Source organism: Amphiura filiformis, chromosome 1, assembly GCF_039555335.1.
Source record: "Amphiura filiformis chromosome 1, Afil_fr2py, whole genome shotgun sequence".
In the NCBI taxonomy this organism is placed as follows: Eukaryota; Metazoa; Echinodermata; class Ophiuroidea; order Amphilepidida; family Amphiuridae; genus Amphiura; species Amphiura filiformis.
In genome coordinates, this window is record NC_092628.1 from 77,099,387 (window position 1) to 77,126,655 (window position 27,269).

Consider the following 27,269-nt stretch of genomic DNA (forward strand, 5'->3'; position numbering starts at 1 on the left):
CATCATCATCACCAACAGCCATGGCTGAGCAACGTAGCAATACACAACAAGATATACCGCCCAAGACTACAAGCACTCAACAAGATGAAACTATTATCACCCAAGACCAGAGCCATCGGTCCTTAACAGATGATCCAACAACAGGGAAAGAGAGCACAGAGTCTGAAGATCAGAACCGTCATCCCTCTGGATATGCTATTGAAGGAGGGAAAGACATGGCATCAACTTCAGGTCATCAAGATCGCAGCCGTCAATCCTTCACAGATGATCCAGCACCAGGCAAGGAGAGTACAACAGGAGGTGATGATGATGTCATACCATCAACAACTCAAGAACCACAGAAAACTACAAGCGCCACCAATCAAGTCAGACACCTGTCGCTGTACAAGGAGATCTTGTCACCATTGGCTAAAGGGGTACAGAGTGTTCCCATCTTTGCTATGAGGTAAGATGTTTGTTGTATTGTCATAGACATGAATCAAAATTCAGGACTCAACAATGATTTTCAGTAGTCAGGTATTAATGATGGGACCCGACCCATTCATGGATCAACCGGGCGGATCAACCCTCCCTTAACTAAAAATCTGTGACATTTAGACTCGGACTACTATTCTGAGAATCAGTATGGAAACTTATGGTTAATGATTTCAATGGGAAATAACCTTGGGAATTAACCTAAAGTTGATGATAACAAACTGAGCATAAAAATTATATGGATTTTTCCCAAAGAAATAAAGGAGAATCAGGACTTTTCAGGGATGGAGTAAAATTTTGTCAGTATTCATTTTTGACCAGGACTGCATACTGAACTAACCGCTGCTCATGCGGCACCCTCACAGACTATGCAGAATGGAAATGCTTTGTGGTAACACAAGTGCATTTTTGTTGTAAACTTGTTTCCACATGCTGTCAGCAAGGACCCAAATATACCCAAAGCCTCTTCCTCCCTAGCCAAAGGCACTATGCATGGTGTTATTATAGGGAGTCCAATTTTCCTGATCATTCTGATGTTGTTGCGAACCCTTATTTTGGGGTATCACAATGATTATTAATTAATAGACAGAAATCTGACAACTAAGAGCAAGACATAAATTGATGATTCACTTAAGGCTTTATTAACGATAGCGTATATGATCATGAACATGCTGCGAATATACTCAGAGTAAACAACAAACAACAGACTGATTACTCTTACCAAGCACGTGGCTTATATAGGGCTCATTAGCATACGATCAAAACTTTGTTGAGGTCAAACTGCAGATTTCAGGCAGGTCAACCATACATTTTTGGAGTAACCCTGGGGGCGATATCTTCGCCTATTTTCTGGGCCCAGATCTGTGGATTTGTTCTCGCCAAACTATTTGTAGCAGTGCACGTCCGTGGATCTGAATCTGTGGTTTTGGAACCACACCTATTTTTTTGAATCACCATCTGTGGTTCAGTTTACCCTGAATATTGGCTACTCTTAATTTAGCATGTTTAGTGTCATAAATTAATGATAAGACAAATCTTATATAGGCCATAATCGTGCATAATTATTATTAAACATGATCTAACAGGATCATAACACTATCTTATTTTTCCTACATTCATTTTCAAGATGAGTGAAGTGACATTTTATCAGTCTCATTGACCTGTTTTCTTACATGAATGGTTTGTTGCTTTCTTGCAGTCCTACTCAAGCCAAGAAGTTTGCTGATTCAGGGTTTGTTAAGCCTCATACAAGTAAAGCAGAACTGAGCCTCTCAAAAAGTCGCAATGTGAAAGCATCTGGAGCAGCAGAACTCAGGGAGAAGTTACAATCTTTAAGTAAGATTTGTTGTAACACAAGCTACATGAACTCACAGACATAATTTTGATATTAAATTGGATCGATTAAGCCCATATTTATTGGTCGAGCAATTAGTTTTAAAATATTGGACAATACATAGTCGAGTCCAATATTTTAAAACTCATACAAAATGTAGCGAGACCAATAAATATTGGACGTATAGCATCCAATTTTATCATTATTATGTTTTGGATCCAATATTTTCACACACTTGAATTCATCAAAACATCACTATAACAATTTCTAATGTTGAAAATCATTAAATATATGATTATCTTAAAATTGCCTTAAAATAAATGAAGAATATTATTTTTGATTCCTTCTAAAATTTAATTTCAAGCTTAACACAAGTATGTTATGATTTTGCAGAATGCCGAATATGTGTTTGTAGTTAAAATCATGGGATCAGAGCCAGAGGGCAGCATAACAATTTTATAACAGTGAAATGTTTTAATTTTATTCAATGTGGTGAGCTAAAGAGGGCAGCATACAGTTAATAGTGCCATCTGATCCTTGGCCTCTAATTCAAGAGAATTCATGTGATTTATATGAATAGCTATTTGGCATTCTGCAAAAAAAATTGTAATGATAACATTATAAAACAACTGACATTAATTGTCTTTTTCTCCAGTAATTTAGCAAAACTAATGGTTGTTGTTTTTATATTGGTAAATAAGTTTAACTTGTTACACCATCAAAGGCTGAACACTTTACACATGTGGACACTGGATGATACTGTTTAATTGGTGTGATTCATTTATTTATTAAGCATATTATTATTAATTACAAAATATCAATTTAATTGATATTATTCCTCATTAATAAGTCATTACATCATATTATACATCATTTCAATGTCGTTATTTGTTTTCAGCTGAAGACCTCAATAAGGTAACATCTGCCAACAAGGTAGAGCCATCAAAGGAGTCATCAAAGGAGATGGCTGTGGTCCAGGAGGGGTTGGACAGCAGTAGCTGTAATAGTTCAGAAGGGGAGGCTGTAGTAACTGTACATATGCAATCACTCAGCTTATCAGCATTAGACCATCAGAAGAATAACACTGATGAAGGGAAGGGAGATATGTCAAATACGACTACAAATAGTAAGGTGGTTTTACTACTTTTGACTTGCCATGAATGTGACGAGTCTTGGATTTTGATCTAAAGGATTACCCAGTTGAATTACATGATCTCTACCAGTTAAGTTTAATACTTAGAGGGGGGGGTCAAAAGTCTGATTATGTTTGTAAAAAACTCGTTAAAATGTAATGCAATTCATGTCTTCAAACAAGATCTTTGTGACTTCAATTCTCCTAATTGTAAAAGCAACTAAGTAACAGTGCACAAGTTCTGTTTTTAAATATCCATTTGTCAGAAGTAAGACAAAAATAATCATGTCTTCTTATACTGGCAGAGATCTCATTTAGTATCATTCATTTCTCAATTTTCTAGTTCTAGGAACATCATCCACCCTATCTGACACAACGCTCCTTGTGATAGAGAAGAAAACACACCAACAAGGAAAAAAAGCCCGCAGTAAATCTCAGTCCTTCCTCAAGCTGTCCTCCTCTAGCCTGAAGCTTCTGTCCCTCAAAAGCTGTATGGGCAAAGGGGTAACCAGCTCTGATGAAGATGATAAGTCCGGGTATAAGTCATCATTGGATGAGACGGCAAACGGCAGATCTGATGAGAATGAGTCAAAGAAGAAGAAGAAACAAAAGAAGAAAAGAAAATTGATGGCGAGGAAGAGCACCAGTGATACTACCAAAGGTATGTATGGTAATACTGCTGTCTTTACCATTTTTCACGCAGATGTGGTCATGTGGCAGTGATTTCAATAGGTTGAAGCTGCTGTTTTGCTCGCAAATCTATGCGGCGTCTTTAAGCTTGTGCATGTGTTTGCCAGCACTTTAAGCAAACACTAGCGATTTTAGGCTGCACCTAATGAAATGAGCACTGACGCCACTGCAACATCACTGTCGATATTAACACCTAGTACCATATTTTTGTTAATATGTTTTCAGTACCGTGACCATAAGTTTAGAGATAATTCAGACTGGCTTTGTTTTCTATGCATTAAGCAGGTTCTAAAAAATAAAACTTTGTTTGTGTTTGTTACTTTCCATTACAAATAAACAAGTTCATTTGCATCTTCTTTTCCCCGGGTCTTTTCCATGGCAACCAGCTGCAACTACAGAGAGCGAGATTCTAGACCAACCACCAAACAAAATGAATAAACCAATACATGAGACTCCATTCACTCCTTTCACACCGTTCTCCAACATCCGTAAAGATGGGTTTGGTCAAGAGACTCCAAGTAACTTCCTAGAATGGGATAATTATGGAGAGAACATGTTACCATCAACATCTAGTAGAGGAGAGAATATGAGTCATGGATCATTTGGGGATGAAGAGATTACTAAATCTGGGGGAAACATTCAGGTAGGACTTAGCGGAATTTTTATATGAAGTGATGCTTATAGAGTTATCAGGATCTTGATGTTATTAATTTTTATTCTCAAAATTTCAGTTGTAGAAGTGCTAGACTTAAGTGCACTATTATGTAGTACAGGTTTCTATGATGAAATCAAAGACTATGTCATGTTTGCATGTGTTGTCAATGGTAGGGGAACCATAGTACCTCTGGATAGTGTGTGTGGTCTCTGTGTGATGGTTTTGTTGCAATGGTCAAAATATGCTTTTATTTTATCTTTGCTGATAAATGTAGGAGGGCACTCTCCTACGGATAAGTTAAGTAATTCTTGACGTGTACGCAATGTAAGGCATGTGTATGCTTTCTTCTGTACCGCACTATCTGCACGTGTATTTATCGCAGAGCGTTCATAATGTTCGAGCTTGGCCAAGAATTACTTAATTTACTTGTAGTTCTTGTGTAGCTTGTGGATTTCTTAAATTAAAAAAACAAAACAATAAAAAACCTCAAAATGGTAAAAAACACATAAATGTTCATTTACCTAATAGAAAGATGCACAGGTTCTGGTCATCTTGCAATTTGTTGTCTCATCTTCTGTTGTTCTGCACAGTCAATGTTTTTCCCTCTGTCTCTTCCATCACAGTATCATAAAGACATGCTAGCCATATTTGACCAGATAGAGAAGGAAGGTGGCCCAAAGCTGACACAAATGCTTCCTGCTAATACAGTAGATGAAGAGAAACTCGGTCTGCTCATGACTATCTTACACATCCATCAGAAGAAAGAAGATGTACAAAAGTTGCTAGGAGTGACACAGGATCATCTGTGGGTGAGATGATATGATTATCTTACTATAAATAGGCTAATGTTGTGTGTATGTATCTATGTATGTGGCATATGTAAAAGGCTCCATCAGTTTCGATCCAAATGTCGCCAAATTCATACGGGAGATCGAGGAATATACGGGAAGATTGCCTGGACTTTATTTGGTTGAAATCGGTCAAGAATTGGCTGCAAAAACAGTGAAAATATGGGTAAAACGGGGTTTTTGTTATGAAAATCAGTTACCAGCCTGCGCGTCACTGTAGCTGGCAGGCAGCGCGTCGGCGCGCGAGCGTAATTCGCACTACGCAAATGTGCGCGTAAACGGCGCAGAGCCACGCGACTTGCGAGCCAGAGACCAGTGGACATGATAATACAGAAAGAAGGAAAAATAAATAAAAATTAAAGGACAAAAAGGTACATGGACGGGTCACGGGATTATGATAAAGATGAACACGTCCGCATACATGCTATGAGAGGACGTATACGGGAAAAATATGTGTGTTGTATAAACAAAATGAAGCGGTAGACCTACTATAAAGAAAAATGAAATTAAAATGACAAAAGAGGTACGAGTAATTAGGTCAGCAGCATTTTTTTAATGGGAACAAAATAGCCCCATGTAGAAGAAACTGAAAAGAAAGGAAAAAAGGAAATGTAAGAAGAGACAGATTTATATAAATAAAATGTATCTTTTCGATGATTCTACCTGTTCAGTAATTCTTCCTGTTATAGTGAACGCTCCCATTTACTCATCTAGCGGGGACCCACGCGAAGCGCGGGTATCTCGCTAGTTTCTTACAATTCATAAACTGTGCAGGATATAGCAAACTTATGTTATGGAAAACTATATGTTTGATGCTTTCTACTGATGATAGCAAAATTGATATGGACAGAAAACTCAATTGGGTTTATGTTATCAACTGAAGAAAACAGCAATAGTGACATAAACAGAAACATTTGTTATCTACCTAAGATAACAGCAATATAGACATAAACAGAAACATTTGTTTGTTATTAATGCTATCTACTGAAATTAAAATATTTGTAACAAATGCATAAAATTCTTGGTGGCAAGTGGAACTTGTCACTAAAAGTAATGTATAGGTGTTATCTAATACCTTGAAGAATCCCAATAAATATTTAAGTATCAAAATCCCAGTGAATGTCAAGAAAAAAGTTCAATTATCAAAAATTATTTTTATTGTTGCAAAAATCCCTCAAATTCTACTGTCATTTTTTACCAGTTTATACACGTTTATGATTTGTAAAATGATAAATAGGAAACTCAAGCAGAATTAGAGAACTTACAGAGTCACCTGGTAGACATGGACACCTGCAATAAAGATGCCAAGATGGAGAATATGAAGATGGAGGAGAAACTGAACAGGTAAGGAGGCTGTATTGAAATGTATACCTATAAACAACTTATACATTCTTGTGGTTTTTTCAGGACTGTGCCTCTGCCATTTTGAACATTAGCCTTTTAGACTATAGTGTCTTATTAGTTTGGCTTCCTTGAGGCAGTGGCATCAGTATTTTGTCGCTTTGCGCATATACTTGCCAGTTCAATTCACATCATAATACTAATCATGGCGTGTCCGTCTCTCTGTCCGTGCGCGCGGTTCGCTAACACGTGTGCGCTATCGCGTAGTGCGCGGAGTACTGACGGGCGCAGTGCGAGCATTGGAAAGCATTACAGTGTGGCTAATTGTCAAGGTGCTTCTCATCGGATCAATTGGCCTATTTTCAACACATATTTCGGGGTATTTGGGGGGACCTCATAATTATGTGGTAGCAGGACAGGGCTTGGAAGAGGCGAACGATGGGTTTCCAGATTACGGCCCAGTAAGCGTAACAGCTACAAAACTACTAAGTTGATTATTGTGTCAAATTGGGTCTTGATCATTGAGAGACATATATCATAGTAGTTTAAAAGGTCATGGCAGGTAGGCCTATGGGTAATGGGTGTTGGGTAATTAGAGATAGTCCTATCACAAGAACCACCCAACCCAAGAACCGCGAAATCTAGTGATTTAATAAAATGCCCGCTGGAGCACACACTGATGTCACTGCCATGAGGAAGGCAAATGGACTATAATCTAAAACAGCTACTGGCATAGCTACAAACGTTACCATGAGGTTACAGGACCACAATTTGACCACTTCTCTGATTTGAATACCCATACTCATCTGAAATTATTACCAGCCAGATAGGTGGGTTAATATCTGCCCGGGGGTCACTCCCATTGTGGCCTGTACACCATCCGCGATAATGAAAAGCGCGTAAAAAGGGTAGTTTTTAGGTGGGAAGTCACGATACGCCAGCGTATCGCGTTTTAGTCAAGCAACAAACTAAATTCTGTGGCCTTTTTTGAAGACAATGTGCCACCTATCCTAACAAGTTGCTTGGGTCCCAAGTAACATATTTATACATGTTTACAAAAATCCAGATGCAGCAGATGGCGGCCATCTTGTTTTTCAAAATGGCGACATTTTTTCAATAATTTTCCATGATATTTCAAACTGACCTTTCCCATTGTGAATTTATTGATACAATAGCAATTGTTTTAGGCCTAGGATATTATTTATGACATGTATGCACTAATATTGACAATTTTGATATTCAAAATGGCCGCCAAAAATTCAAAATGACCGCCAAATTCAACTTATTTCCTCTATACATACAATGAGCATTATAAAATATACGCTTAAGCAAGTAACATGTTAATTGATATACCAACACATACACAAACTCACCCCCTACACTGCAAATACACACCACACCACTCAACACACCCACCCCCACATTCCAATGCTTACCTATAATTCACTCTCTATGATAACATTTTATTTTAAAATCGTTCCTGAATTTAAAATCTGTAACTTCCACCTTAAATGTCTCCATGCCTCCTCATCTGGATATGATAATAATAATTATGTTCCCGCTAAGTTTGATGTACCGGGGCCAGCCCATACTCATACCCGAACCCTAATCTTTACCCCGATCACCCCTAACTTGGTACCCAACTCATAACCATGTAGGCCTACCCTGCTAAACGTACATCGTACTCTGATATCTATACCCCATAACATGTATATATCCCGTACTAGTACCCGAATGTCCTACCCTTATACCCTCTCGGTTCACATAACCCTGTATTCTTGGTACCCCTAACCTCATCCCTGGCCAGTAGCACTACCCATCCCTGGGGCCCCTAGACCCATCCAAGGGACCCCTTAACACCACACCGGACCCCATAATCCACTGCCCAGTGGCCCATAACCTGATATGTTCTGGCTAAAGTTGATGTACTCGGACCAGCCCATAACCACACCCTTGGCACCCTAACCATATCCTTAGTACCATAAGTCTCTTACTCCAGTACCCTTACACCGTCCTCAGTACCCCTAACGCCATCCCTGGGACTCCTAACGCCAAACCTGGAAACCAGGAACTCCATCCCCAGTACCCCTAACCCCCGGCCCTAACCCTATTCCCGGGACACCTAACACCAACTATGGGACCTTTAACTCCATTCCTAGAACCTCTAGTCTAATCCCATCTTTGGTACCGGTAACCCCACATCCGGTACCCCTTACCTAATGCCCGGTGCCCTTAACTCCTTTCCTGGTACCGCATTACGCTGGGACCCCTAACTCCATCTCCATTACCCATTACCTTATTTCCTGGGACCTCTAACACCAACTTTGGGACTTTTAAACTCCGTTCCTGGAACCTGGAACTCTTGCAGGGACCCGTACAGACCTGCCAACTGTCCCTCATTTTGAGGGACTGTCCCTCATTTGGGGTTTAAAGTGAAAAGAGGGACAGTCCTGCTTTCTGAAAATTTCAGTGATGGCAAATTTAAATGTAAGACCAGCAGAAAATGATGCAAACTTCACTTTAAAATTTTGCTATAGCATTCTCTTTAGTCTATTGTGATAAATTTAGATCTGCAAAACCTTCCCTGAATTCTGAAAGTATTGCACACCTCAAGTCTTTGAATTTGTCGGTACCTGGTTTGTGTATATGTACAAAGTTTTGGCCTCAATGTCTCTCTTTCTTACTGCGCTAGGTTGGCAGGTCTGCCCATAACCCGTCCCTGGGATCCTAATCCCACCTTTGGTACATGCAACCCCACAACCTGTTTACCCTTAACCAATGCCCGGCACCCCTTACTCTGTTCTTGGTACCCAATTAAAGGGCTACCCCAACCCTGTGACCCTAATTCTATCACCATTACCCTTACCCTATTCCCTGGAACCTCTAACACCAACTATGGGACTTTTAACTCTATTCCTGGAACCCGTAACTCCGTCCCCGAGACCCATGACCCATCCCTGGGATAATCCCATCTTTGGCTCCTGTAACCCCACATCTGGTTCCCCATATTCAATGCCTTAAACCCCTTACCCTATTCCTGGTACTCATATCCCTAACCCTTGGCCTCCATCCCCATTACCCTATTCCCGGGGACCTCTAACACAAGCTATGTGACCTTTAACTCAATTCATGGAACACCAAACTCCGTCCCTGAGACCCGGCCATGAAACATCCCTGGGACCCTAATACCATCTTCGGAACCTGTTAGCCCACATCTGGTTCACCATACCCAATGCCCAGTACCCCTTACTCAGTTCCTGGTACCCATTTCTCCAACCCTGGTACCCCTAACTCAATCCCCAGTCACCCATATCCTCTCCCTTGGACCTCAAACACGCGTCACGATCATGCGACCTCTAACCCCATTCCTGGACCCATGACCGGTCATCTCTGAAACCCCTCAGCCCCTTCACCGGGACCCAAAACCTGTTACCCTGTCCTCAGTACCCCTAGCCCTTCCTCAGTGCACCTAACGCTGTCCCCGGTACCCATTATCCAAACCCTGGGACCATTTACTCCATCCCAGTACCCCTCACCCTATCCAATATTTTTCAAATTGACCCTTCCCATTGTGAATTTATTGGTACAGCATGTACAGTAGGCATTGTTTTAGGTGCCCTAACACCAACCACGGGACTCTCCCCATTCCTGGAACCCCTAACCTCATCCCCCTAACCCTGTCCTTGGTACCCCAAACCCCATTGCTGACACCCCTAATGTCACCTGACCCCTGGAACCTAGCACCTTCACCTGGATCCATAAACTGTTGTCCCTAGGACCTTCGGTACCCTTTACTAGTACTCTTTTATACCCCATCCCTCCAACTCCATCCCTAGAAACCATTAAAAATTCCATCCCCCGGGACCCATAAACCAATTCTGGGACCACTCGATACCTTTTTATATACCCTGTTCTCAATACCTCTCAATGTCTGGCCAATGCCATGTCCTGGGGGGTCTTCCTGTTTGAAGGTGTACAGGAAGGTGCCACGGTTTTGGGGTACCTTTTTCAGCGATTTTGGTATATCGATGGGTGGGTTTTCAGTGGAGACCAGTGCAACCAAGTGAACCAACTGGGCACATTTGGGCAAAATTGTCCTTAAATGGTTCAAATTTTTTGAAGAACCACGTACCCCCTGCTGCCATGTGCTTATGGATGTAGTACAGCATGTAGCCCAAACTAGCACCACCAACTGTTCTTGTATAAAGGATACCAGTATGAGCCAAAAGCGTTTTGATACATTTTCTGTGGCACTTTAAAATAATATACGAAATATACGGGGGGGGGGGGTTAAGGGTGTGGGGGTGGGTTGTGCTGTGACTTGTGCATTAAGTATGGGATTTGTGTGTGTTATTATTTTAATATTCATGTCACGTGTCCAATCTCATATGTTACCAGATTGATGTAGGCTTATTGTATGTTTGAAGGAAATAAAGTGATTTCGGTGGCCATTTTGAATTTTTGGCGGCCATTTTGAATTTGTAAATCATTAATATTGGTGCTACTGCATGCCAACATGACAAAACTACTATAACAAGCCTAAAACAATCACTACTGTGCCAATAAAATCACATTGGGAAGGGGCAGTTTGACAAATATTGGAAATATTTTGCCAAAATGGGCACCATTTTGAAAAACAAGATGGCCGCCTTCTGCTGCATCTGGATTTTTGTAAACATGTATAAATATGTTACTTGGGACCCAAACAACATGCTAGGATAGGTGGCACATTGTCTTCATCAAAAGGCCACGGGCCTTAAAAACTGGGTAGTTTGCTGCCCGACTAGTTTAGGGTGTCAAAAACATGAAAAATTGGAAAAAAGGGTAGCAAAATTGCAATTTCTAAATACGCGGAAATGAAATTTAGGGTATGAAATTTGATGTTAGGAATGAAATCCTTGTTTAGGGTGTCGTTTTAGCCAAGGGTTAAATCCTTGTTTAGGGTGCTTTTCAAAAGTTGATTATCGTGGATGGTGTACAGGCCACAATGGGAGTGACCCCGGATATCTGCTTGGCAGCAAAGTTACTTGTCATTGGCATGTGGGTAGGTGTTAAGGTATATCTCACTGCAAAACCTCATATTGGAAATCAATTATGAAGTTTAGCTATAAGAGCAGATACTGTACATAGTACATCACATACTGATGTAATGCAGCATACTTCCATATTTTTAAAGAAAATTTACTCTTTCCCCATCATAGAGATTTATTAACTATAAAAACTAATTGAAAATGTTATAGGCTTGACTAGCTGAGTAGATTATATCTTAATAGTTGCAAAGTTTTGGTAATACTTTAATTTAAAGAACCACTTGCAATTTCATAACTCGACATTGAAAAGACACATTATTTTCTTTATTGCAATGTATAAGTGCCATATAATCATAATTAGCATGATTAGACAAGTGTGTTTCCATGATGGGTCTTATTGTTATATTTCTGTTTTAGGAGCGGCAGTCAATTGTTACAAATACGGACTGAGCTGGAGACCAAGATCACTGTCCTAGAACGTGAAATAGAAAGACTGGATATGAGACTACAAGAACAAGGTATGATTACTGCTTTTTGCCTGTCTCTTTTCCTCCCTCATAATAAATAAAAGTATTTCATACAGCATTTAGACACATGTAAGATTCAAATCATAGTGAAGCAGTAAAACTTGAGAAAAAAAGTCAATTCATTCTGGGCTTGTCTTTGCATTCCAGTACACCTATGAACATAGATTGATCAAATTTGGCTTGAATGGAGATTTGTTTTAGTGAACATTTTGGAAATTAACCTGCCATCTTGTTTTACACTGGTGTTAGCGGTACAGACTGCTTGAGGGTACATAACACAAAATAGCTTTCCATAGACTTTATGTGCAAAATTTTACGTTTTAGGCCATAAGTCGAGTTACGTCTTACTTTGAAGTATATAGGCCTATTTGATATCATCTGAATCAGAACAAAATTCTGCATAACATCTCTGAAAATGACACAACATTTTAGGTCTACTTTTTGAGAAAAATAGCGCTATATAAAAAGGCCTGATTTTCCTGTGTTTACGTACGAATGCTAACCGTGTTTTGACCTCGTGTGTTCATGCGCTCATCATTGTAAACATCACTCAAATTTTCGCGTTTTCTGTTCAAATTAGTAGAGATTACATTCACAAGTTCTAGCAAAACACAATTTTCAACATTAAAATTGTTAATATTGTACCGATTTTGCCCAATTTTTATGCAAAGTTGGGACTATAGGCGTGATAAACTTTTGCCGGAAACTGCTTCACAGGCGGATTTAGTAGTATGAACCCTTGATTGTTTGAAGAACATGTAACTAAAGAACAGATGAGTGGACAGGAAAACAAATGAACAATACTTTATTTCACTCTGTGACTATTAGGCCTATATACCAGAAATGTGATTGAAGCTGTTCATATCATAATCCAGTTTCTTATTGATTGTTTTCTTGTCAGCTTCAACTACAAGTGGAAGCCAAGCTGAAATCAGAGTGCTTCAATTTCAGGTTTGTTTTTAAACAAAAGCATTTTACTGGACATTGTAGAGAATTTAGCAAGTACCAGTACTGCTATCTACAGTAGATAGCATGATTTGTTATTAAGATAGAAAATGATGAATGATTTGTTGAAAGTATTTAGTCCTTATCAGAATGTCAAATATAATTGATGGATGTGTAAAATGTTGAATTTACCATGAAGCAGGTTATAATATTCAGCGCGTGTCTTCAGCGGTGTCTGACTGCTCTTCCTGATTATCGCGTAAAAAGAACTAGATTACGTTTGGGTAATGTGATGCTATAAAGCTTGATCGGCGAATGAGGTGCAAATGAGATGTGATGCTATTAGCCAATCAAAACCCAATTCTGTGTTTATACTATAAACAGAGCCAAATCAGCAGACCACTGAAGAACCTTACCATAGACTATTTTAAACTAATGCACATAAACTTTTATTACAATAACCCTATTTTGTGATAATTATATTGATATGTGTATTATGTTAACAGAACTCACAACTCCATGACAAGCTCTTTCGTACAAGTGAAGAATTAGACAAGAAACGCTTGTTGTCGCAGAGTTTTACACAATTTGCAGGTTTGTACATGTTGTGTTTGAGCAATTTTATCTCTTTTAAAGAAATGTGTGCACAATATTAGTAGTATAATTTTGGGTAATTTGATTTCATTTTGGTCCACAATTTGAGACATTTTTGACATTCAGATGATTTTTTTTAAAGGTGTCTGAAAAGTCAACATAAAACATTGCCACTAGTTATTTAAAACTATTAACTAATTTAATTGGGTCCATAATATTAATCTTTGTATAAATAAACTGCATTTGCAAGATCTGTGATTTACAAAATTTATGCTATCAAATTTACTCATGTAGAACTGCAAATGTTGTTTCAAGCATTGAATATGATGGTATACATTTGTGATGTGATCAAACAAAATGAGACGGATGTCGGGAATATTGATTTTGAGATATAATCAATAATAGTATTCAACTTCCTTTGTATTTTATTGTTCTGAGCAACACTAAAATGGTCATATCTCTGGATAATTATGATGGTGTTTTCAGCAAAATAAACTTCTGAGAATGGCTCATATAATGAGATTGAAAACCGAATTTTGATTTTGTTCGACATCTGACTCATTTTGCTTGATCGCATCACATTTTTCCTCATTAAATTTACCTTAATATTGTTTATTTTATTATTATTCTACTTGAAGTCTACAAACTCACAGTTTATTCTTTTTTGTTAAAGAATATCTTAAATTCAGATTGCTTCTTCTGGAGGAAAAGTTGATCACCGAAAAACAACAGATGCATAAGATGATAAAAACAATCTCTTCTGCTAATTCTGAACTAGTCACTACCAATGGTTCATCAAGTAATGTCAGTATAGATGATGTCAGGGTAGAATTTGGAAATGTACCTGAAAATGAGAATCCTGTGGCTGAGGTTAAATGTCATATAGTTTTGGTGCAACAGATTATTGAGGCAGTTGGTGTGGAAATAGGACATCTTGAAGATGCTGTCAAGGTAGGATCTTGACAAATTAATTGGCATTTTCCATTTTTGTATTATTCTGTAACCACAATATAGGTTGTATCCAAATGATTGGTACCCATCAATGTTGATGTGTTTTGAAAAGCCTGCCTCTTCCAAATGCAACATTGGATACGCTTGAAACAGTCTACATACAATGTATAGTTTATGACTTGCTATATAATAATCTTAAGTTGAATTTTGATGATAAAATAAGTAATGCAGAATAAAGGTGTGTATTTGTTTTCAATAAAATGCAATATAAAGTTAGCTTAATCAATAAGGCGTTCAACTATGGTGCAAGAGGTTGCGGGTTCGAGCCCTGACGGTAGTTTAGTACGTTCTCATGGAAAAATTGAATTAGCTTGAATTCCCCCTGGACAAGGAAATTACTGCTAATTGTCTCGTTGTAACCCGTACAAAACTCGGGGAGCTGAACCTTGTTGTGATGGCCATTTGTGGAATGTCTAGGGTTTGCGCTCTTGAAGCTGCAAAGTCCCTGTGTTGTTGTTAAATGGTTTATGGAATGATGTGAGACTGTAGTGGTCAGCGACAACCTGTAAAGTGTGCTGAGGGTTGTAGATCAACGTCTAGGCATTGTGTCTATAAATCACTGCGTTTTTATAAAGTGGTCAAAATAACTTAATTCCCAGCAAACACAAAAACGTTTTAAAAACGTTTTAAATAAGTTATATTTTGGCTTTTGGTTTAGGTAAAAACATTTTAATAACATTAAAATGCCGGGTTATATAAAGGTCATGATAACGTTTTAAAACGTTTTGTATGAAAACACACTACAACAATATATGTTTTCAAAAAATGTTATTGTAAACTATTTTTGCAAACATTTTTGCCAAATATTGTGTCAATACTTAAATAACATTATGTTAAAATATTTGAATCCAGCAAACACAGAAATGTTCTTAAAATGTTTTTTCAAAACCTTTTAATAACATTTAAATGTCGGGTTATATAAAGGTCATGAAAACGTTTTTAAAACGTTATTGAAAATATTTTGGGCAAACATTTTTACGCAAAATATTTTTTCGACTAAAATAACATTCTGTTTAGAATGTTTTGTATCAAGTTTTCAAGAATGTTTTTGGAATGTTATTAAAACGTTTTAATACCCTTTATATAACCCGACATTTAAACGTTTTCTGTAAAACATTTTTGTTTGCTGAGCAGTAGATTATCAAAATATGTTTTTTAAGGTTATGAAAACGTTTTATACTCTTAATATACCCTTTATATAACCCGACATTTAAACGTTTTCTGACAACCTTTTATAACCATTTGCGAATGATGTCGAAAACGTTTTGTGTTTGCTGGGTTAGGAGTAAAGGAGGAAAAAAAGAGTAAAAAAGATCCCTCCCAAAGTCTAAACTCCATAGTTACACCAGGTGTAATCTTAGACCTTGTCTAACTTGTTGTGCATATTGATTAGGGTTTAATATGTGAAGATTGACAGGACAGATCTACATCTACATGTCCAAAAACTTGACAAACTCATTGAAGTACATTATAGATAGACTTGTCTCTTCAAATTGATAACATCACTGTATGTAGTACTTATTGCCTGACAAGATGGAACTAAAATGCCATTTTTATCAAGTTCAATTTAACTGATGGAAATGAGAGTCTTGTTGGATCACGGTTCTTTGCACATCTTACCAGTGTGGAAATGTTATTTGTTTCTTTTTAGGTTAATTTAGAGGAATCCAAGCTGGAGAAAGCTGATCTCCAAGCAGAGCTGGAATTCTTGAAGTCTGAGCAAGATGCTACCAATCAAAAAGAGATTCAGAGGCTTCAAGAGAGATGTCTGCAGCTGTGTGAAGACAATAATAGACTGGAAGACATGTGTATTCAGAATGCTAGGGAAATGGAGACAGAGAAGGAGAAATATCAAGACATGTGCGATCAGAATGCTGAGGAATTGAAGGCTGAGAAAGAAAAATATGAAGAAATGTGTATTCAGAATGGCAATGAATTGAAGGCAGAGAAGGAAAAATATGAAGGGATTGCTGAGGAATTAAAAGCTGAGAAGGAGAAATGTGAACAGGTAGAATTCATATTATTTTTAGTTTAGATATTTTATTCGCCTTGTTTCATCTTAAGTCATAAAAATAATTAGATTAAGATATTTTCATCAACCATTCACGCCCTCTAGACTTCAGTGCAAATAAATCTGTGAAATTGTAATGACTTGTTTGATTTCAGCTGGAAAAAGAAGCCCAGCAGATGTCATATGGCCAAATCATCATAGATCATGTACACCTAGAAGATGACTCAAAGCAAAGACTTGAAGTAGCACAGGAAGAATGCACACAAGCCAAGAAAGATGTCACAGGTAGGTATTGTATCTAAATATGTTAATTGAAGCACCGAGATAGATCATGGACCAGCCAGGCATATGATGAAAATTTACTGTGTTCTCTCTAATAAATCCCCCTTCAAATAATTCATACTTTGTGGTTCAAATAGCTTTAAGGGTCTGAAGGTACTGCACCATTGCAAAGTTATAATTCAGTCACTGCTGTTTTGGTGTTGATAAGAACCTGACAAAGCCATTATGATTATACTTTGGGTTCTGTGAAAGCTTGTGAATGCTGATTATTTGAGTTGTTAACTAGTAGCATGCCAATAATCACATATTTTAGGAAATGCTTAAAACATAAAGTTAACCATTAGTTGTCATGAATCACATTATTATTTCTATGGTGATATTTTATAAGTGTTGATGTAGAGCAATTATTACCAGTACCTCAGGTTTACAAGACCTAAAACTACTTGGCCACAGAAGTGTCATGGATAGGGAAACTGGAAATTCAACCTATAAGCAGTCACTCAACCCTACCTCCTTCATGCTGGATCACTTTTTCTGTTTCCTCCTTTTATAATTACTATAAATAATTACCGATGGCAAAACTTTATTTATGTTTTTCCTGAACATAGTGAAAATCCAGGAAGTTTCTTCTCTGCAAAAGAAGTGTAGTGAGTTGATCTCAATAGAAAGCCAGTTGCGTAAGGAACTTGAACACATGCGAGAGGAGAGCCAACATAAAATTGGAAAACTTGAGGTAGGATGTGATCCCTTTTCCAATACCAATGATGTCAACAATCAGTGGGGTAGCGCCATAGGGGCACCGGGGGGCCCCAATCGATCTGAAATTTTTAAAAATCCCATAGGAAAATTGCCGAAAAATGGCTTGTGCCCCCCAATCAGATCCGGTCCCCCCCCAATCATGGTCGGTGCCCCCCATGTGATGACCCACACTACGCCACTGTCAACAATCTTAATTGATGTAGTGAACATTTGAGTATTGAGTAACTATGATAATAGTTTGTGTACATCTGACCATGATACATATAATGTGCATTCAGAACATTTGTCCTTTGAAAAGCTTTGTCGTATTCCCCAAATGGGGAAGCCAACATCATGTTTGGTCTAAGTGATAGCAAAAATTAAAGAATAATTAAATTGGTTTCTTCAGGAGTTGAATCCTAAACATCTAAATGTGATACTTCTTTAAATACATCAAAACAATTATATAAGGCTGAGTAACTGCGTAGCACTGTGAAAGCATATGGTCGTAGAACTAAGAGTTTGAAACAGTGCAAAAATATATACACCGGAAGGCATAAATAAACACAACGTTTATAATTATATAAATGTACCTGCTAACCCGCTAATTAATAATAAAAAAATACACTTACAATTAATTATTTAAATAATTATTTACACAAAAACAGTGCCACATAAAAAATGTTAGTCCAAAGAATGATAAAAAGTGTTAACCATATAACTTTCTTAACAGGAGAACCAGACACTAGCTATCTCCTCATTACAACAACAGCGCACCAAGCAGGATACAGACAAGCAGGACCATGAGGCACAGATGGTAGAATTGAAGAAGGCTCTTCAGCAAGTCTGTGAGTCCTTGAAGGAGACTACACAGCAGAACCTGGAGCTGATGAGATACTGTCACCACCTGGAGAAGGAGCAGAAGGAACAAGAAGACTATATCAAGGTAGTTAAGAGAATGCAATTTTTGTTGTCATTTGTGCAAAATTTGACTTGATTTCACACTTTTACTGGATTGGCATTTCAAAGCAAATCAAAAGTAAACACATTTCTTCCTTTATATAGAGTTACTGTTATAATTTCCGGGAGTCAGCAAAACGAGACGTATTTCCATTTGAGAAAAATAATGCTTTGCTGGTAGTATTTGCATCGCTCATGTTGTAACACAATTCACATAATACTATGTACTTGTATAACTTGTACTTAATTGTATTTATTTGCTATACATATTGCGACTCTCATCATTCCATTATAAACTTTTAAATACTGCAGAGGTTGCAAAGATCAGTCTCAGCTCAGTGGTACTCACATCAAGAAATCACCAGGCTGTGATGTAACATTGATGTAAATAATAATAATAATAATAAAGACAGATTTAATATAGCACCTAATGCAAATGCCTCTAGGCGCTTTACACAACCAGAAACAGATTAAAATATCTTAAGCTACAAACAAAGAAAATTTAAGGGCCTAACAGATACAATTTTTTTCTTTTAAAATAATAAACATAATTTTATACAGAACAATATAAACAAAATGAAAATGTCATAATCCACGCCGCTTCTCATGAGCCAAAAAAAGCAAACAAGAAGGCACGACAAAAGGCCACAAAATAACCACTTCTCAAATCTCTAGTGAACACTGTTCTGAATACATCTTCGTTTTTCACATTCTTCATTTTTCACATTCTAGGAGATGGAATGTGCTGTATCTGAATCCAAGAGGCAGTTAGATTACACTCGCATGCAGTTACATCATAGTCAGAAGGAAGTCAAGGAGCTTCATAGTCAATGTGCTGTGACAGAGAGTGAGAACAAGCAAGAGACATCAAAAATGCAGGTTGGTCAGTAAACCATCTACCGGCCTTATTGCTTTGAGAGGTCAGAGTTGAGGCCAAAACTTTTAAGAAGAAACCTTTTTCTTGAAATTCACATTAACTAATGGGAATTTTGAATTTTGTCAACAATTTTGATCACTTTTAGACCTGTGAAGGTTGGTTTCATACTATTTAAGAAGAATTCTTAAACACTTGAGAATGTTCCTGCAATCTCATTGGTTCTTACCCGAGTGATATGAGACGAAATCACACGGGTCAATGCGTGAGCATCAACGCGGTACTCGTGCTCGCTATTTGAACCAATCGGAGGCGCATAGCAACTCCGGGACTGATCGATTTTAAGCCCTAGGTAGTTCCTTATCAAATGTAGGATTTAATTTGATTAAAATTTGTAATAATTATGATATTTCTATTTGAATTGAAGTGTTTAAGAATGAGAATAAAGGTATTGTTTTTTAGCAGCTGTCGTGCATCTATCGTCTCATATAACACGGGCGACACATTATTTTAGGCGCAAAACAACTCGGCTTAGCCTCATTGTTTTACTTAAAATAATGATGTCGCCCGTGTTATATGAGACGATAGATGCACTCCAGGGGCTAAAAACAATACCTTTATTCTCTAAGAATAAACCTTTTCAAATATCTCTATATGGTATGTATAATTTGTTTACAACATCAGAAAGTCTCAAAAAGATCAATACCTCAAGGTCCTGATGAAGTCAGAGACACATCTGCCGAAAGCTTGACCACTCACACAGGGACTGACTGCACCAGTAACTGTGATAACCAATGACATACTTGTGCAAAATACAATAACTTATTATGAATTCCCATCAAAAAAAACTATCTGAAAATTACCTGAAGGCAACTCAAGAGACATACCATTCAAAATTTTCAAAAAAAGTTTGAAATTTTAACATTTCTGTGTTTAGGGTCTATACAAAAAAACCCAATTATAATATATTTATTGTCACACAAGTTCCTTTGGAAGAGCTCTGTCAGCTTGAAAACTAATTTAGTTAAAACTGTGTCCATGCATTTATATCCCTACTTACTTCCATAGCAAGAAATGGATGTCTTGACAACAGAGCACCAACAGTACCAATCACAGCTTCATCATCACAAGAGACTTGTGGAAGAACTCCAGGCAATGGTCAAGAAACAAGAGATTCAACATGATGAAGTGTTGGAAGAATTGTTGCAGAGGAATGTGGAACATGACAAAGCTGTAGAACAGGTAAATTATTTGGTGAATATTTTATTTCAAAAGCAGACTGTTAAAAATATCCAAACATGGTAAAAGATTGCAACATGATTGAAGACATGCTATATAGATTCAATGTGCTGAGAAATGTGTGAATACATGTTTATCATATTATGAGAATTCATCTCACAATTTATTTAATATTGTGAACCAATTTATTTACAAAGAAAACTGCAAAAGCGCAAGAATCAGGAGAATGTAACATTAAAATTTAATTGTCTGGTACCTGAAGTACATTTGGCACCACCAAACCTTGCCAACTGACCAGGGCTATACCTGCTGTTGTTGACTGTGGGAAACAGCCAGGTAGTGTCACAATACCCTTTAGGTACTAGGTATAATACTTACCTGGTAAAAAGACTCCAGGATCCTGCTTACAAGGTCCTCCTCTGTGTCGGTGGTGCAGTGGATTGAGTGCTGTGTGGTCTTCACAAGAGTACACCATCTAGTGTGATCTGATGCCATGTATGTTGCATCATGCATTCCTTGGTTAGAAACCAGCTTCATGTCATTAGTCCAAGATGTTGATGGACCTCCCCTTCCATGTTGTTAACTGTTGGAAACAGTCAGATCATTTAGGTACTAGATGTACTTACCTAGTAAAAGGACCCCAAGATCCTGATTTGATGCCAAGTATGTTGTATCATGCATTCCTTGGTTAGAAACCAGCTTCATGTCATTAGTCCAAGATGTTGAAGGACCTCCCCTTCCATGTTGTTAACTGTTGGAAACAGTCAGATCATTTAGGTACTAGATGTACTTACCTAGTAAAAGGACCCCAAGATCCTGATTTGATGCCAAGTATGTTGTATCATGCATTCCTTGGTTAGAAACCAGCTTCATGTCATTAGTCCAAGATGTTGAAGGACCTCCCCTTCCATGTTGTTAACTGTTGGAAACAGTCAGATCATTTAGGTACTAGATGTACTTACCTAGTAAAAGGACCCCAAGATCCTGATTTGATGCCAAGTATGTTGTATCATGCATTCCTTGGTTAGAAACAAGCCTCATGTCATTAGTCCAAGATGTTGATGGACCTCCCCTTCCACATCAGCCTTGGTATCTTTATGCCTGTATCAGCAAAAAGCATCAATATGATTTCATATGAGGAGACTTTCCAGATCGGAAGCTGTAAGGTGCAACTTTGTGCCTCGTTTAATGTTAACACCCTGGGTTAACACATGCTAGTATTATCAAAAAGATGTTCTCATTTTATTTTTCTTACTCACTTCAAGTCATATTTTTGGTTTATTTTATTTTGCATTTCACAGGTCAAAGAGAGCACTAAATGCATCCAGGAAATGCAGGATCAGTACAGCACAATGCATGGAGAGAAAGAGAATCTGAGAGGCATGTTAGAATGCCATGTACAGAGATTGCTTCAAGAGAATCAACAGGTTAAAGCGCAGCTACATGACAGTCAACAACTGGTGAATGAACAACATGCTAAATGCCAGAAATTATCTCAAGGTACAGTGATAAAAACATGCAATCACTAATTCTAACTGTAAAATTACTATTACTCAAACAATCCATTTAGCACCCAAAACCCAGTTTTCACATTTTTTGTCATCAAAAAGATCCACAATGATTCAAAATAATTGAAAAAGACCCCCAATCTATTTTTGCCAATGACCTAATTTTGTGCCACTGACAGAATTTTAATTCTGACTTTACACTGGCTCAGCATCTTACCACTCGAGAGTGTGATGAGCCTGGGAAAGGGGCTCTCACTAAAAATGGGTGAAGGGGACTTGAGGTGGTCACATTGACCCCCTATTTGTTAACTCCATCTTACCCAATGACCCTCCTTATTGCTTTACTGTCACCAAAAGACCCCATCTTTTCAAGAATTTGGACAACTTCTGATGATCTCTCAACAAATGACCCCATAATTATTGTCTCTAAAATTCACAAAATTTCATTATTTTTTTTGCAAATTTTGATGAATTAAAAACCCCTTTGTTGGTAAAGTTTTCCTCATCTCACAGAAAGATCCCCTTTTGTGACATTCTCACCCAATGACCCTTGTTGGTGTCAAATATTTCACCTAGGTAGGCCTAGTTTCCAACTAATGTCCGCATATACCCATCACTTCCAAAGTTGAGTCACCTCCTGGGAATGAGATATAAAATGAAATTCCTGAACTAATTTTCCCACTTTATATCCCTATAGATCTGAAATCAGCTACCGCTGAGTTGACTAAACGAGACCACACCATTGAGAACCTGCATCAAGAATTAGCTGTATCTGTTGCTACACAGAAGACAGAATTTGATACCAGGTGTGAGGAGAATGCCGCTGCCAGAGCCAGTCTTGAAGGTAGACTTTGTCGCTCTGAATGCAGTGAGAAGGAACTGAAGGCATCTGAACATAGTCTGCAGGTACAGTTGGCTGTCCAGATGCAGACTGTGAAATTACTGGAGGAAGAGAGAAGGTGAGTAAAGGCAAGAATTAGGAAAAACAGTGGCATGATCGACGGGAATTATTTATAATAAACATAATTTTTCACCAGGTTTGCCGTCGCAAATAATAAAGGAGAAAAGTAGAAAAAGTGATCCCGTCTGGGAATCGAACCCAGGACCTCGGGTTTACAAGACCTGTGCCTTAACCAAGAATCAGGCTTCAGCATAGACTTGCAATCATATATGTTTCCTTGTCTGCATTTTAAGATGTTGTCAGATGTTTAGGCCCCTCATCCAGTCTGATGTGATGAGTTGCCAGTCTGAAGAAACCACCAGTGTAGTGGTGAAATCTCACTAAAATCCAGTTAAAATTAACATTCCTAGTAAACTTGCTCAAAGAGGTGTTGAGCTGGTTAATCGAAATTGTGTAGAAGACCGGAGACTATGAGGTGGCTTATAATGGTGTATGAGTTCTCAAAGATAGACAGGTGCAAGACCATGAATACATTTGTATGTGAGGAGAAGAACTTTGTATATAATGCATTATCACAGGTAGCCAATGTAAATCACTATTTTTACATTTAAAGGAAAAATGCTGGATTAGAGCAAAAGCTTCAGGCCATGGAAAATGAATTGCGAGAAAACAACAAATCCCTGGCTTTGTCTAGCTCCTCTTCTGAGCATCAAGCCAATGAGATCAAAATGTTGAGAGATGCAGTAAATGCCACTAGGAACCAGCTAAAAGAACTGATTGAAGATAAAATGCACACTGCACTCTTGGGTCAACTCAAGGAGAAGCAGGACCTTACAAACAAGTTGATGGAGGTAATAGTCATTTTGTTATTATTTTGATTGTTTTCTGTATTAAATAATGCTTTGCATCAGAATGTATATTGTTGATGTGTATTGGAGTTTCTAAGCTAGATTGCAACTTCAGACGAAGTCTTTGACCAACTGAGGTGTGACACAATGCAATGATAGTGAATTGTCAGAATCTTTTGTTACATGACTGTATTCAAATTGTGATATCTTGTGAACCTTCCACAAAAAGAGTTCTAACTACAATTGGGAAGTCCAATTACATCATTGCCTAATATTGGGGTATGCCTCGTATCAAGTTGAGAGTAACACCAGGATTGGATAAGCATGGATGATTCAAATCTGGCACAGCAAAATTCAACATGGTGTTACTCTCAACTTGAGACAAGACACGCTATAAGTTAAGGAAGTCCGGTTACATCATTGCCTAATACTGGGGTGCAGAGCTATAGTATGCCTCTTCTCAAGTTGAGATAAATACCAGGATTAGATAGGCATGCATGATTCAAATCTGGCACTGCAAAATTCAACATAGTGTAAAGCGCTCCACAGACTCCAGTATTATGCGTACAATATTGTATGCAACATATCTCGTTATTTAATCTATTGCCATTCTATTTCCAGTAATGTTTAAGTTCTAACGAATGTTTGATGACGAAAAATCGATAATATGTTACATATAATATCTAGTAGAAATATATTATCGATTTTACGTCATCAAACATTCGTTAGAACTTAAACATTACTGGAAATAGAATGGCAATAGATTAAACAACGTAGATATATTGCATACAATATTGTACGTACAATAAAAAAGTCTGAATACTGCTTTACTCTCAACTTGAGACAAGACACTATAATTAAGTATGCTCAATGACATAATCATCAAAGTTCAAAGTGACATACCTTTATACAAGCAATCTTTCATTCAGATCGATGTCTCCTGTTTCTGTGTGTCTTTCAGGCTCTTTCTGTCTTAAACAATTATGACCAGTATTTCAAAGAAGATAACGGAGAGAAGGAGAGTTTGGCATTGAGGAACCACAATCTGCAGGCGGAATGCGACTCTCTTACATCCCTTCTTAAAGAGGAGAGGGACAAATATAAAGATATCACTCATCAGATGGAAGAACTGCATGGAAATCTTGTTAGGGAAAACCAAGAGAAAGTAAGATGATAAGATCAGGACCTGGTTTTGTACAGACATATTTGATTACAATTGATTCAAATGTTTCTAACCCATCATAAGTCCAGATAACTTTCAAAAAAGTTATTACATGCTCAGGGACTGTTGAATCGTTTTAAGTATTTGGTGTTACCAAACCTACAAACTATCCTTGCAACTTTCCTGAATCTTGATTTATAAACAATTTGCACCTAGGTTGTCTGATAATTCTTGAATTTCACAATACAATGCGCCGCCAGCGGTTGCTCTTGGCAGTCAAATGTGTGACTCCCAGAGTCGATATCTAGCTTAGCTGCTATTGAATTTTCACGCGAGTGTGATAATAAATATGTTGAAAACAGCTCCACGAAGGATTCCCTGTGATCAATATATAGAAAATGGATCTTCTACAATTGTAAATTGTTTTTTTAGTGTGCGTTCGCATGTAACATTCGCATATAATGACATTTAAACCCACAATGATGTATGTTCCTGTATTGTATTCGTATTACAGGGGCTTTGGATGTCGACATTTTCCCATGATACACTCGTATATTTTGGCCTCGACCCAGGCACAGCTGGAGGCGCATCGTATTGTGAAACGCGAGAATTCAGGATTGTTTGATTGCAGTTTGTTTCTTGTCTTGTCGTTATAAAATTTTCAGAAGGTAGAATGATAAAAGCATGCTTTTATATTTTGACATCCTCAGCTGAGAGTGCTTCAAGAAAAGGAGAGATTGTTAGACTGGAATGAGAACATCTTTCACCACGCTGGCAACATAACACGCTCCTTGACATCACTCAGGTACAGTGCATAAAAATATGAATACCATAACTGGTCTTAAAAAGTCAAGTGATACACCTACTCATCTCAACCCACAGCTTAATCAGGTTTCAGGATTTCCCTTGCCAACAAAAAAAGCTCATAAGTGGCTGGAAAAGTTGTTGGACAAGAAAATTAATGAATGAGTTTAAATGTTGTTTGGGATTTCTGTTACATGACTCAAGTTTTCTGATAATTCCTTCTAGTACTGGACAGAATTCTGAATTGGTGCAACTGAAAGAAAACTCAGGAAGGCTTGCATCCGACATTCAACTCATATTGAGGTAAGACCAATTTTCGATGTGGCCATGAAAATGGCTGTACATTTTTTAAAATAAATTATACCAAATAACTAGCAAAGAAAATGAAGTCAGTTGCAAGACTGCATTTGCTAGGAAAGTCCCCAGAAAGCCTGAACTCAATGTTTTTACATGTAGTGTGTGGCATTCTACAGTGATTAAACGTAATACATCCGCAATGACCAAATGCTTCAATATGATTTGGTGGTGGATTTTTTTCTCCAATTTTCCCCACAATCAACAGCAATTTGTTGCTGACAATATTCCGAGAAAATATTACCTGCCTTGAACCCGAGATACCTTTTGACATTTTACTATAGTGGGAATTCCAATTGAATGAACGCAGCTTTCAATAGCGTGACGAATTTTTGCGTACACTGCGCGATGTACGCTAGCGTGTGCGACTGTGCGTGAGTAACGCGGAAGTGAATCAACCATGCCAACGCACTCGTGATTGGATAGCATTGTATCCAAGGTCGTGCGTTCGCGTTGCAGTTTGAAATACGCAATATACGATCGCGGTTTGATCGAGTGCAGCTGTTAAAAGCTGCGTTCATTCAATTGGAATTCTTACTATAGCTACTCAGTTTGTGTGCTGTAACCACTACAAGTTAGGCACCATCAAATCAAGCTATTTACCACTGACATTATTTCTGGTATCAAGGCTCTCCAAGACTATAGATGCACCAGATCATGTCTGTCACATAGTGCAAGAATGACCTCTAGTCTGAGTGAACGTTTCATTACCATGATTACAACTTGAGATTCACTAACCATGACCCATTTCTTGTCTTCCCAGATTACCTTCAAATGGAGGCATCGGTGGAAAGGACAAGTCATCCAGCATCATTGATAAATGGACCAACCCATGTGGCTTCTTGACAGCATCCCAACAGAGCCAAGAGAACAAGTAATCTCCCTAACAAGTACAAGCCTGGTTGTAAGAATGTTGCTCAACAATGTATACATTTTTGAAATGCTTGAAATGTGAACAATATGTCTAGTTTATTTGGAATCTGTGACAGGTGTAACGAGCACTATTTA

General features: G+C 37.9%; 1 protein-coding gene across 1 annotated transcript; it reads left to right on the top strand.

The window, feature by feature from the left end:
• Positions 1 to 27,139, top strand: LOC140163054 (uncharacterized). The gene is made up of 24 exons (XM_072186421.1): positions 1 to 445; positions 1,673 to 1,809; positions 2,706 to 2,933; positions 3,283 to 3,600; positions 4,016 to 4,272; positions 4,908 to 5,093; positions 6,370 to 6,476; positions 11,921 to 12,021; positions 12,932 to 12,981; positions 13,482 to 13,569; positions 14,243 to 14,520; positions 16,232 to 16,588; positions 16,747 to 16,876; positions 17,482 to 17,606; positions 18,345 to 18,557; positions 19,304 to 19,450; positions 20,514 to 20,687; positions 21,986 to 22,184; positions 22,890 to 23,151; positions 23,707 to 23,944; positions 24,903 to 25,106; positions 25,814 to 25,908; positions 26,133 to 26,210; positions 27,025 to 27,139. The coding sequence occupies exons 1-24, from the start codon at positions 21 to 23 to the stop codon at positions 27,137 to 27,139; spliced, it is 4,512 nt and encodes a 1,503-aa protein (XP_072042522.1). The 5' UTR covers positions 1 to 20.
• Positions 27,140 to 27,269: the final 130 nt, after the last annotated feature.

Coding starts and splice junctions, on each gene's coding strand:
- LOC140163054 (XM_072186421.1), top strand. CDS start 21: ATGGCTGAGCAACGTAGCAATACACAACAAGATATACCGCCCAAGACT. Junction 1,810..2,705: donor GGAGAAGTTACAATCTTTAA/GTAAGATTTGTT, acceptor ATTTGTTTTCAG/CTGAAGACCTCAATAAGGTA. Junction 2,934..3,282: donor GTCAAATACGACTACAAATA/GTAAGGTGGTTT, acceptor TCAATTTTCTAG/TTCTAGGAACATCATCCACC.